A 13,746-nucleotide genomic window follows, 5' to 3' on the forward strand; every position below is an offset into this window, starting at 1 on the left:
GTGCAAACACAGAAGTTAGAAAGTAAGAGGAAAAATCCCAAAAAGGAGAGAGCCAGAAAAGGGGAGCTATAATTCTGTACATAAATTCTGCCCAAATATCTGATTTATCTTCGAACTGTGTGAGGTGCAGGTGTGGGGAAAGCTCCTACCAGTCTGTCTAAGGCTAAACAGTCTAATAGATATCAACTGCCTACTGCATAGGAGACCAAAGTTGAGTCTGTCTTCCAAACTAACTGCTTACTAAAGCAAATAAACAAACAAAAAAACAAAAAAAAAAAAAAAAAACAAAAAAAACAATAGTTTTCAGAGGAACATGACAGAATCCAAAATCTCTGTAACATATTTTTGGCGGTATCCAGACTATAATCCAAAATCACTAGACATACAAAATATAGGAAAATGTGACCTATACCAAATACAAAACAATCAATAAAGGCCAACCTTGACATGACCCACCTAGTGAAATTAACAAAGATTTTAAAGTAAAGCAGACAAAGGTATTATAATGATGCTCAAAGACAGAAGAAAATAGTCTCATAATAAATGACCAAATAGAAAATCTCAGCAGAGAATATATACTATAAAAAGGAAACAAATGGAAATTCTAGAATTGAAAAATACAATAACTGAAATTTAAATACAAAATTCACTAGACGTGCCTAAAATCAGACTGGTGATAACAGAAGAGTCAGGGAACAAGAAGATAGGTTAATAAAATTATTCAATCTGAAGAATAAAGAAGAGGAAAAGAAGTTTTTTATAAAAACAAATGGAGCCTCAGGGATCTATGGAGACAATATCTGAAGGTCTAATATAAATAAGATTGGACTCACAGAAGGAGAGAAGAGAATGAGAAAAAAAGAAAACCTGAAGAAATATGGGCTGGGAGCAGTGGTTCATGTCTATTAAGCTCAACACTTTGGGAGGCCAAGGCAGTAGGATATAACTTGAGCCCAGGAGATCCAGACGAGCCTGGGCAACATACAGAGAACCCCATTGTTACAAAAAATAAAATAATTAGCTGTGGCCAGGCACAGTGGCTCATGCCTATAATCCCAGCACTTTGGGAGGCCAAAGTGGGAGGATTGCTTGAGCCCAGGAGTTCAAGACCAACCTGGACAACATAGCAAGACCCTGTCTCTACAAAAAAATTAAAAATTAGCTGGTTGCTCTGTCACATGCCTGTAGTCCAAACTACTCAAGAGGCTGAAGTGGGAGGATCACTTGAACCCAGAAGGTCAAGGCTGCAGTGAGCCATGATCACGCCACTGCACTCCAGCCTGAGTGGCAGAATGAGGCCCTGTCTCTAAAAAAACAAAAAGAAAAAAAAAAATGGCTGACATTTTTCCAAATTGTAGCTTAAAAATATACACATTTACAGATTCAAGAAGCTCAATATACTATAAGCAAGATAAATATAATGCAAACCCCATCTAGGCATGTTATAATTTAACCGGTGAAAACCAATGGTAATTTAAAATCAGCAAGAGAAAGAGAACCTATTCACATAGGGGAATGATGTTAAAAAAATCATGGCTATTTACTTATCAGAAACAATGTAAGCTAGAAGACAATTAAACAACACTTTTAAAGTAGTTAGAGCTGGGTGCAGTGGCTCTCGCACATGTCATCCCAGCACTTTGGGAGGCCGAGAAAGCGGATTGTTTAAGCCCAGGAGTTCCAGACTAGCCTGGGCAACATAGCAAGATGCCATCTCTATTAAAATAAAATGTTATTACTTTTGAAATATTACAATTAATATTTAAAATAAAAATATAGTAAGAAAAAATTGTCAACCAAGAATCCAGCAAAAATATCCTTCAAGAATGAAAGCAAAATAAAGACATTTTCAGATAAAAGAAATCTAAGAGAATTTGTCACTAGCAGATCTACATTACTAAACCTATGACAGAAAAAAGACAAGAAGTTTTATAAAATGACAGGAAGCCCATACCAGATGGAAATGCAGATCTCAGAAAAGAGGAAAGAGTTCCAGAAATGGTAAATATGTGGGTAAATATAAAAGATTATTTTAAATACCTTAAAAATATATATGACTATGTAAAGCAAAAATTATTCCAAGATTCTTCCAAGATTCTTACATTTCATGTGAAATGATATAATATTAATTCTAAGTAGACTGTGAAAAGTTAAGAATATGTATATTGTAACTCCTAGGACAACCATGAAAAAGTAATGTGAAGAAGAATAACTGAAAAGCCACTAAAGTGAAATTCAAAAAAAAAAATTTAATTAGCCCAAAAAGAAGCAGAAAAAGAACAGAAGGGGGGAAAAAAAACAGAAAATAAAATCATAGACCTAAATTCAACCATATCAATCATTAGATTAAATTTAATGGAGGCCGGGCACAGTGGCTCACACCTGTAATCCCAACACTTTGGGAGGCCAAAGTGGGTGGATCACCTGAGGTCAGGAACTCAAGACCAACCTGACCAATACGGTGAAACCCCGTCTCTACTAAAATACAAAAATTAGCCAGGTGTGGTGGCATGCACCTGTAGTGCCAGCTACTCGGGAGGCTGAGACAGGAGAATTCCTTAAACCCGGGAGGCAGAGGTTGCAGTGAGCCAAGATCATGCCACTGTACTCCAGCCTGGGTGACAGAGCGGGACTCCATCTCAAAAAAAAAAAAAAAAGTTAGTGGACTAAAATACCAGTTTAAAGGCAGAGATTATCAGAATGGATTTGTACCAAAAAATAATAATAGAAAAGAATGACTATATGATGTCTATAAGAGACACACCTTAAATATAAATATACAGATAGATTTAAAGTAAAAATATAGAAAAAAAAAGGATATACTGATATCACACTAAGAAATATTACCAGAGGTAAAGAAGAGCATATCATAATGATAAAAGACTCCATTACTTGGGAAATCATAACAAAACTTGAATACACTTAAATGTCAAAATGTGAATACACTTAAAACAGAGCCTCAAAATACATTAAGGAAAATTTGACATAAAGAGAGAAACAGGCCAGGTATGGTGAATCACACCTGTAATTCCAACACTTTGAGAAGCCAAGGCGGGTGGGTCACGAAGTCAGGAGTTCAAGACCAGCCTGGCCAACATGGTGAAACTCCTGTCTCCATTAAAAATACAAAAATTAGCCAGGTGTGGCAGGCGTCTGTAATCCCAGTTACTCAGGAGGCTGAGGCAGGAGAATTGCTTGAACTCAGGAGGCAGAGGTTGCAGTGAGCCAAGACTGCGCCACTGCACTCCAGCCTGGGCGACAACAGTGAAACTCCGTCTCGGAAAAAAAAAAAAAAAGAAAGAAAGAGAGAGAGAGAAACAGACACGCCCGCACTCATAGTGGCATTTTGATATACTACTCTTGGGCGCGGTGGCTCAAGCCTGTAATCCCAGCACTTTGGGAGGCCGAGACGGGCGGATCACGAGGTCAGGAGATTAAGACCATCCTGGCTAACATGGTGAAACCCCGTCTCTACTAAAAAATATAAAAAACTAGCCGGGCGAGGTGGCAGGCGCCTGTAGTCCCAGCTACTCGGGAGGCTGAGGCAGGAGAATGGCGTAAACCCGGGAAGCGGAGCTTGCAGTGAGCTGAGATCCGGCCACTGCACTCCAGCCTGGGCGACAGAGCGAGACTCCGTCTCAAAAAAAAAAAAAAAAAAAAAAAACTGTTCAAAAAAAAAAAAAGACAAAGATGATCTGAACAATACCATGAGACATTCTGACCTAATTGATATTTATAAAACACTTCCCCAATAACTGCAGAATACATATCCTTTCATGCTTCAAGGTACTTTGAGACCCTCACGTTCTTGCTGAAGGATAATAAAGGCCCACCCTCTTTCCCAGGATTTGATATATCCCACTGCCTTTATGCATAGCAGTAAGTCATTCAGTGATTCAGAGAAGGATGGAGGGGGAACTGATAAAAAGGACACTGCCAAACTTTATGACAAGAAATGATTTAATAAATATAAAGCCTTCGAACAGTATCTGGCACTTAGCTCTGTCGTTATGACTACCCGGAAGTATGGGAGAGAAGGGAGATCTGGCATTAGGATAACAGAGTGGAGGGGTGTCCTGAAGACTGATTTATAGTGAGAATTATTCCTCCTGTGTGGGGCAAGAAAGCAGGGCCTCAGAGATGTCACGAGGATGACTCCTTTCAGAAACAGTGACTCCAGACTGATAAGGAGCTATGGGCATGTATAAGTTGCAGACAGTTCTGGCTTTAGTTGCTTTCCAGAAGCTGATACTGGCTCCCTCCTCCCAGGAGAGAACTGTGAGAATTCCCTAGGGTGACAGGGATGGGGCTTTTTCATTTCGTTTTTGTTGTTTTTGTTTTGTTTTGCTTTGTTGCACTACTTTGTGTGGTTGAGGTCTGGGGGTTGGGGTGAAACATCTGCAGAGGCAGCCAGAGAACATGGGGGAGCTGTTGGAGGCCTGCTTTTGGGTTTCCCCCACCATTGTATGGGTGCATGGGTCCTATACCCACTGGAGAGACTCAGACCTGTGGTCCAGGGCCCTCAGGAGTAAGATAAGAATTCTGGCCTCATGAGGATCTGAGAATACAGGTAGGGTCTCCTAACCTCAGGCACTCACTATGAAGGTCCAGATCGTTGTCCCTTCACCCCACCCTATCCCACCAAAATCAAAGCACAGTCCATGCCTCCCATGTACATCTTCACTCTGAGAACAATGAGGCTTTTGGCATGTGAATTGAATGAGTTGGGTTGGAACATGTTATTGGGTGTAGTTGCTGTTAACAATTGTGGGAAGAGGCCAAGAATGCTCAGCAGGCCAGTCTGGGAGGGGAAGACCATGAGTGACTCCTGCAATGCTGAGCATCCTGGGCTGGGCAACACATCTTCTCTCTTTGCCATCCCAGGCCCTGGGAAAGAGCAGAGGTGGCCTGCCTCAGGAAGGTCACCACGCCCTGGAGAAGGGAGATTTCTTCCAGTATCTCTAGTTAGAAAAGAAGTCTTTTGTAAGTATTCCTCTCCCCTCTCTGTGCAGATGCCTATAATCTCATGATGGAAACATGGAAACATGTGTCCATGCCCAGCTAAGGTCCAAGCTACATCTGGTCAGTGTTACACTGAAAGGAATAAAGAACTACTCTATTACCAAGGTGTCTGGGAGGACCACCACGGGGCAACAGGAGTACTGGAGCAGCCGGCCCATTTTCCAGACGAATAGTGGCACGACCACAAGGATCAGCATGAAGCCAACAAAGGCAAACAGGGCCAGTACCAGGGGAATGGCCTCTCCTGAAAACAAAAGATAAAAACAGGCTTAGAAAACAGCAGTGAAAATTAAATCTTCAATCCGGAGCCTCCCCCAGTTTCCTGGAGTTGACTGCACATTGGCTAAGACGGCAGATACCATCATCCTGAGATTTGATGTGTGCCTTAGTGACCAAAATTACCACCATTAAAAGCATTTTTCTAGAATCCAGATTAAGGCATGGTTTCCAGAAAGCCCCAGGGAAGATTAAAATCTTTTTCTTGTGACACAAAAGGGAGGAGTATCATGTGTTAAGCCAATTGCTGTGTTAGCACGTACCTTGGCACCACTGCCAGGAGGAAGGCAGAGTGCCAAGCCCTGGGCAGGATGAGGGGGAGGTATTGAAAGAAACAGCACAGAATGGGGCTGGGCGGTAACTGAAAACAAAGTATGTTTCACAATTCACTCTTGGCATTGATTCATGTTATGGAGGAAATGGTTCAGAAAACAGTCAGAAAATAACTACAATATGTCAAGCCCCTATTTTGTGTGCTAGGGCTACTGTTGCTTTCCAGAACTATGCTAGGGGCTGGATGTGTAGTTGCTTGTTCTTCACAATGAGTGTGAGTACCCCTGCTTTTATAGAAGAGGAATCTATGCTCAGAATAGTTAAGTGGCCTACTCCAGGTTACCCAGATAGGACTGGCTCCAAAGCTCACAGTCATTCTACCAAATAATTGTAGCAGAAAAGGCCAGATTTGAGCATCTGGAGATGCGGAAGAGGGTACAGGTTATTTTCCCATCTCTCTTGAGCAACACAATTAGCCTCTTTGGGCCAGGCTACTCACCTGCAATGTGAAGGGTAGCCCAGTCAATGAGACTGGAGAAGACTGGTGGACTTGTGGCTGGGGGCATTGTACATTGTTTCAATGATTTTGGAAAATATTTTGGTGGTACGCATCAAGAGATACACAAATGTTCATACCCTTTCATCCACTCCTGCAATTTTTAATTTTTAATTTTTGTAGTATATAGTGGGTGTATATGGGGTACATGAGATGTTTTGATACAGGCATGCAATGTGAAATAAGCACATCATGGAGAATAGGTAGCCATCCTCTCAAACATTTATCATTTGTTTTACAAACAATACAATTACACTCTTTAACTGACGTTAAAATATACAATTCGATTATTGTTGACTATAGTCACCCTATTGTAGCTATCAAATAGTAGGTCTTATTCATTCTTTCTCTTTTCTTTGTGCCCATATCCTCACTTCTCCCCAACTCCTGAAATTTTAATTCCAAAAACTAATCCCAAGGAGGAAACAACTATATATATAAGTCAGTTCTTAGCAACATCTGAGCTAGAGCAGTAGCCTTTCATTTACATATATTGACATATACATATGCTTTTTTTAAAGACAATCTTGTTCTGTCACCCAGGCTAGAGTGTAGTGGTGCAATCTTGGCTCACTGCAACATCTGACTCCTGGGTTCAAGCGATTTTCATGCCTCAGCCTTCCCAGTAGCTGGGATTACAGGCATGCGCCACCATGCCTGGCTAATTTTTGTAGTTTTAGTAGAGATGGGGTTTCACCACAATGGTCAGGCTGGTCTCAAATTTCTGACCTCAGTTTATCCACCTGCCTCAGCCTCCCAAAGTGCTGGGATTACAGGCATTAGCCACCACACCCAGACCTTTAAAAATGAGGTAGAACCACCATTCTGAGCAAACTATCACAAGGACGGAAAACCAAACACCGCATGTTCTCACTCATAGGTGGGAATTGAACAATGAGAACGCTTGGACACAGGATGGGGAACATCACATACCGGGGTCTGCTGTGGGGTTGGGGGAGCGGGGAGGGATAGCATTAGGAGATATACCTAATGTAAATGACGAGTTAATGGGTGCAGCACACCAACATGGCACATGTATACATATGTAACAAACCTGCACGTTGTGCACAGGTACCCTAGGACTTAAAGTATAATTTTAAAAAATGAGGTAGATCCATATGTATTGACATGAAAAGATGTTCACAATATACTACTGAGTGAAGACAAGCCACGTACAGAGTAGTAGGTACAATATCATCCCATCTATGTGTGTGAGCATTGGTACCACACAGACAACGCCTGGAAGATTAAACACCAAACTCACTGACGGAAACCTCCTGTGTAATATGCCGAAGAATGGGGCGCACTCATCTCTTCATTTATTTATTTATTAAAATGAGACGAGGTCTCACTATATTGCCCAGGCTGGTGTTCAACTCCTGGGCTCAAGCAATCCTTCTGCCTCAGCCTCCCAAAGTGCTGGGATTACAGCTGTGAGCCACCATGCCTGGTCCTATCCCTTACTTTATATGCTTTGGTGTTGTTTGGATTGTTAAGCAAGCTTGACTTGTATGATTTTATAAAGTAGTATAAAATAGTAATCAGGAAATCTGCATGAAAAATGTCATGCATATGATATTTGTGAAAAAGCAGGCATAAAATGTATGTTATAGGACTATAGGATGTGCCTACACATGGGAATGACTGAAGGATGATGCCCTAAATGAGCCGGGTGTGGTGGCTCACACCTGGAATCTCAGCTCTTTGGGAGGCCAAGACCCAGGCAACAGAGCAAGACCTTGTCTCTACATATGCAATAAAATAAATTTTTTTAGAAAGAAAAATAAATGTACTACAAAATTAAGGTAATAATTCGTCTTTTAAAAAAGATAATTTTTTTTTTTAAAGACTAAAAGGCTATACACAAAAATGTAACTAGTGACGTTTAAGTGACAGATCATGGGATGTAGGCTCTTATTTGGTTTTGCTTCTTTTCAAAGGGTTTTTAAACATTGTAGGTTTTCTGACCTTAAAATATTCAAGGGAAAAGAGTAATTCAAACGAGGATTCTCTAGACTTTCCATAAGGTCCCTTCCAGATGAAGAAGGCTGTGGCGTTATACAAGGTAGTGCCTCCTTCCAAGGTCTGACCCTCTGAAGCCTGTGACTGCCTCTCCTGCAGCCGGCTCTGATTCTCAGGCAGTAACTATCTGGTAAACCAGTCTTGCAACACCTGGCGCCCAGGCCTAGGAAGCTTTAAGGGGGAAAGTGTTTCAGACAGCTGCTCGTAACCCCACCCAGCCCCAGGGTGGACTCCCACCTCTAGGGAATCAGAGTGACAAACATACTTTCACCATGGGAACCCACCCGGTCCATGAGGGAGGTCAGTGAAATCAAGGGAAAACTCAGAACCAAAGGAACCCAGCAGGCCTCTGAGATATGCCAGGAAGGGCTATCACCTGTGCAGGGCTCCAGGGACAGAGAAGCCAGCCTTACCTTGCACCTCCACACATTCTGTCTGACTGAAGGCGCTGTACCTCCCAATGGCCTTCACGAATGTCTGGGCCTTCACACAGTATGCAGCCCCTGGCTCCATGGTTTCTAGGTGCACTGGAATACCCCCGCTCCTCACCATTTTGACATGTTCCTTTGAGAGACCAGAAAACACAGTTATTGGTCAAGTGTGGTGGCTTACGCCTGTAATCCCAGCACTTTGGGAGGCTGAGGTGGGCGGATCACCTGAGGTCAGGAGTTCAAGACCAGCCTGTCCAACATGGTGAAACCCCGTCTCTACTACAAATACAAAATTATCCGGGCATGGTGGCAGGTGCCTGTAATCCCAGCTACTCAGGAGGCTGAGGCAGGAGAATTGCTTGAACCCAGGAGGCAGAAGTTGCCATGAGCCAAGATCATGCCACGGCATTCCAGTTTGGGCGACAGAGTGAGACTCTATCTCAAAAAAAGGAAAAAGAAAAGTTATTCCCAGAAGGCAGCAGGACTGGAAAGTGCCAAAGAAGGAAAGTTGCAGATACTTCCTTTCCAGATGCACACAGAATGTTCCCTCTCACTTATGCATACATTCATTCAACCATATTTATTAAGTACCTACTATGTGCTAGGCACTGCTCTAAGCACAGGGACCTAGCATTGAACAAAATGGACAAAGTTATTACTCTCATAGAGCTTACATGGGGTGAGACAGATGATGAAAAAGTACACATCAGGTGGTGATAAGGACCGTGAAGGAAAAAGCAGAGCAAAGGGATGGTAACGAGGAGGCACCATTTTAAACAGAGTGGTTAGAGAAGGCTTCTCTGATAGGGTAACATTTGTGCAGAGACCCTGACTTGAGCGGGGGCTTGGCATGGCCACTGCTGCCAGGGAGTCAGTGCAGTGGAGCCATGAGCAGCACCTCCTCACTCATCCACCCATCTGTCCATCCATCTGTTCACCCTTCCACCTCCATGCCCCTCCCTAAGGCTGTGCTCCTCATCTGAACCTGTGGAGGCTTGCCTTAACCAAGCCTAGATGACTCAGGGTATATGCTCCCCTCTTAGCCCTGGCACTGCCAGTTACCTAGGGTGGGTAGTGGGCTCCATCCCAACGAATCTGAGGGAGCTGCATGCTTCCTCCTGCACAGGCTCTGCCCTGTCCCCAACACTACTCCATCTGCCTGGCTGGCAATGCCATATCCTACAGTGGGCTCTTGCCTAGCAGGGGTAAATACTGAAACCCAGTGTTGTACCTGCCCACACCACCTTTCATGGGAAGCTACCCAACCTACAGCCCTCTTTGAATGGGTGGTGAGGCGCGTGCTCTGAGTCCAGATACTGCTATAAGATCAAGGGTACCCTTGGCCTGAGAAAGGTCCAATCAGGGGCGAGCTGGCTACCAGCAACCCCTGAAGCTTGGCCTGAAAAGACGAGCAAGACCAATTGGATTCTTCTTCTGAGGATTTGGTCTTGGGAAATTGAATACCGAGAGCTAGAAGCAGGGACAAAGGAGAGAGGACACAGTGAGGAGGAGTCAGGCCTAAGAGGCCTGGAGGGGCTGGGGGGCACATCATAGGCATGAGTAGGAAGCATTAATGAGGGATCACAGCCTGGAATGAGCTAGGAAAGGGCCACAGAAAGTGTGCAAGAGCAGGGACCCACCACAGGGGAGCAAGGGCTCTGGGGAAGCGAGGCTGTAGCCTGGCCCTGTGCCAGCTCTGTTCATAGATCTGTGAGAGCTCCTTATTGCACCGTATTAATCCTTGTGATAAAGCCTGTCTTTGCTTGTGCTGCCTGGAGTGGGCCTCTAAGCTTTGTCACCATATGCTTGGACAGAGTCTCCACAGGTCTGAGTGTCCCCTAGTTCCTGCTCATGCTCCACTCCTTTTACTGCTGCTGCTTGTCTGGCTAGTCCCTCTGTGAGGGCTGGCCTCCCAGCCATCCAGGCTGTAGGACCCTTCCCATGGGGAAGGCAGCACCCCACCTGGGCATTCTGCATGGCCCACCTGCTCATAGTTAGATGGATTTACTCATAAGCCAGCTCCTGGATCCCTGCCTCTACCTCTTCATCCTGCCAAGATACACACCCTCAGGAGGTTTGTACCAGCCTTGTGTGCTTTTGAAATCATCCTGTTGATCTAGAAATCCTGACTGCTGCCCCTAAGTGGCTGAGGAGATGAGCTGATGAGGGAGAAAAAAGGCATTGAAAAGATATTGTGGGTCCAGCTAGGTTAGAGTTTAGGGTAAGGGGGCAGCCCCACACTTCGGGAGATCTGACCTGGAAAGGCTCCCAGCCAAGGAATGATTGAATGGACCAAGGCAGTTCTTTGGAGAAGAGACTGATGGGGTGGTCAGCATACCCATCTTTTGCACACTTCACCCAGAACTGCTCATCCCCAGGTCACCCAGTGAGCACTGCAGGGGCTGCCTGCCCTTGCTCACCCTCAGAGATCTGTGCCTTCTTTCCCGAAGCCTGACTCAAAGGCCAAGGCTGGAGTCTCACCTCGGCACCAGGCTCCCTCCTCCAGTAGGCCACAAGGAACTCAAACTGGGGCCCCAGGTCCTCCAGCTCAATAACCAGGTGGAAGCCATCTTTGGTGATCTCCATCCCAGGTGGGGTAAGGATGGCTGTTGGCAAGACAACAGGAGAGTCAAAGCCAGCCCCAGACAGGGCTGATTTCCCTGGAACACAATGACCGTGACATCTATGGAAATATACCAGTCTCTGTAGGGAAGGGAGGGAGTCAGCTGTAGCTTCAAGCTCATGGAAACATGTACACAAACACGCTCCTGTATGCAGCAGGTGCTCAGGTGCTGTATGCTCAGGTGCTTTTTGAGTGATGAATGAATGAAAAAACAAATGACAAATACTATAATTCTCTTCTTTTTTAATCCTTTAACAAAGTCCACTGTTCCTTCTCCAGGAGGCACATATACACAAGAAAAGTGATTAAAAACTCCAGTAAACATTATCTCTTGCTCTTTTAAAATTTTATGATCCATGCCCCTCCTGTCACCACTTTTTCAGCAGAAATTGCTCCTCATTTTGGCTCATCTAAGTGAGCAGACGCTATATTTTAATGCTTGCCAAATGCCTATGTGAGCTCAGGTCTATACTGAACAGCCAGGCCCGGTCTTTGCCCCCTAGGAATGAGCATAGCTGGCAGGGCCATGTGCATTCCCACAACTCACATAGATCTGTGGCATGTACTGGCTACTGACAACTTTCCCATATCAGCAGATGAGCAGCCCATGAATACGGCTGGCCATTCTATTCTCAGCCCAATTCTATTTTTCATCTCATATCCTGAGTAAGGGATGCTGGCAAATTACCAGCTTTTTTTTTTTCTTTTCAGACAGGGTCTCACTGTCACCCAGGCTGGAGTGTGCAGTGGCACTAGCATGGTTCACTGTAGCCTCGAACTCTCAGGCTCGGGTAATCCTCCCACCTTAGCCTCCCGAGTAGCTGGAACTACAGGCACACATCACCACACTCAGTTAATTGTTTGTATTTTTTGTAGAGATGGGGTTTCACCACATTGCCCAGACTGGTCTCTAATTCCTGGGCTCAAGCAGTTTGCCCACCTCGAGCTCCCAAAGTGCTGGGATTACAGGAGTGAGCCAATGCGCCCGGCCCACAGGCTTTTTACAGATTCCAATAATCAACTCTAGAAATTACAGCATAAGCACAAACATTATCTTTCATATTGCAAGGTCCCCAGCAGAGAGGCCCACAGCCTGTGTGAATTCCTTGCCATCAGCAGACCAAGAGCAGAAGGGCCCACACAGATAGTCTCTACACCCTGGTTACTGGTGATGGAGTTATACCTGCCTCTCCAACCCAGAGACTGCAGGACCAGAAGGGCCACCCTGATCACTGGTCTTGGATTGGAAAGTGGGCTGGGGCATGCTCTGGGCTAAATCTGCCTTCCCTGGGGTCAGCGGACACTCAGAAGAAAAGCAGTGCCTTTCCCCCTCGCCTCCCTCATCAGAGAAGTGTATATGCTTGGCTGTTGGAGAGCTACCTGGATAGGGGTCAGGAGGACTTGGGAAGTCAGGGCCGACTGTGCAAAACACACTCAGTGCTGAGATTCATATGACCACACAGCACCACTAGCACTACCTCTGAAACACCTCCAGAAGGGAAACAGATATTTCACTCCTCGACTTTTCTGTCAGATATGATTAGAATTGGGTCTTCTGATCTCCATCTTTATTAAGACCAGAATTAGAGAAAATAATCTGAAGCTTCAGTTCAGAGGAGAGTTGTTCGACAGGGTTAGGGCAGGAACCTCTGTCCTATGCCTTCTGCATGCTTATCTCATTTAATCTGCCCAGGAAGCTTTAGAAGGTAAACACTGTTCCTGTTTTTTTATGGGGGGGGCGGGTGGGGGCGGTTTTTCGAGACGGAGTCTCGCTCTGTCACCCAGGCTGGAGTGCAGTGGTGTGATCTTGGCTCACTGCAAGCTCCGCCTCCCAGGTTCATGCCATTGTCCTGCCTTAGCCTCCCAGGTAGCTGGGACTACAGGCGATGGGGTTTCCCTGTGTTAGCCAGGATGGTCTCGATCTCCTGACCTCGTGATCCACCCACTTCGGCCTCCCAAAGTGCCGCGCCCAAAGTGAACCACCGCGCCCAGCCTAACATTGTTCCTGTTTTACAGAGAGATTAAGTGACATGCCCAGAGTCACAGAGTTAATCTACAGAATGTGAGCCCATTTCTTTCTACATTTCTACCTCCCTTGTGTGGGGTGTTTAGTCTCTTTACTAGTGGATCTCAACCCTGGCTGTACATGAAAATAATCTGGGAAGAATTTCAAACTCCCAGTGAACAAGATGCATGCAGATCATTTAAACCAGACTCTCTGTGGAAGGGCCCCAGGCAAAAGTGATTCCAAAGCTCCCCTGTGACTCGAATGTGCAAAATTAAAAACCTCTGCTCTCGGGCCGGGCGCGGTGGCTCATGCCTGTAATCCCAGCACTTTGGGAGGCCAAGGCGGGCGGGTCACGAGGTCAGGAGATGGAGACCATCCTGGCTAACACAGTGAAACCCCGTCTCTACTAAAAATACAAAAAATTAGCTGGGCGAGGTGGTGAGCACCTGTTGTCCCAGCTACTCGGGAGGCCGAGGCAGGAGAATGGCGTGAACCCGGGAGGCGGAGCTTGCAGTGAGCCAAGATCACACCACTG

At 45.2% G+C, this 13,746-nt stretch overlaps 1 protein-coding gene across 2 annotated transcripts in view; it reads right to left on the reverse strand.

The window, feature by feature from the left end:
* The window catches only part of IL20RB (interleukin 20 receptor subunit beta), a 49,949-nt gene that overhangs the window by 10,672 nt on the left and 25,531 nt on the right, over window positions 1-13,746 (reverse strand). For both annotated transcript variants that reach the window (XM_031663739.1, XM_031663740.1), the window contains exons 4-6: window positions 11,062-11,186; window positions 8,563-8,713; window positions 5,124-5,266 (exon numbers count right to left, since the gene is read on the reverse strand). In XM_031663739.1, coding sequence (XP_031519599.1) covers window positions 5,124-5,266; window positions 8,563-8,713; window positions 11,062-11,186 — 419 coding nt within the window. The remainder of the gene's footprint in view (window positions 1-5,123; window positions 5,267-8,562; window positions 8,714-11,061; window positions 11,187-13,746) is intronic.

Source organism: Papio anubis, chromosome 2, assembly GCF_008728515.1.
Source record: "Papio anubis isolate 15944 chromosome 2, Panubis1.0, whole genome shotgun sequence".
Classification (NCBI taxonomy): Eukaryota; Metazoa; Chordata; class Mammalia; order Primates; family Cercopithecidae; genus Papio; species Papio anubis.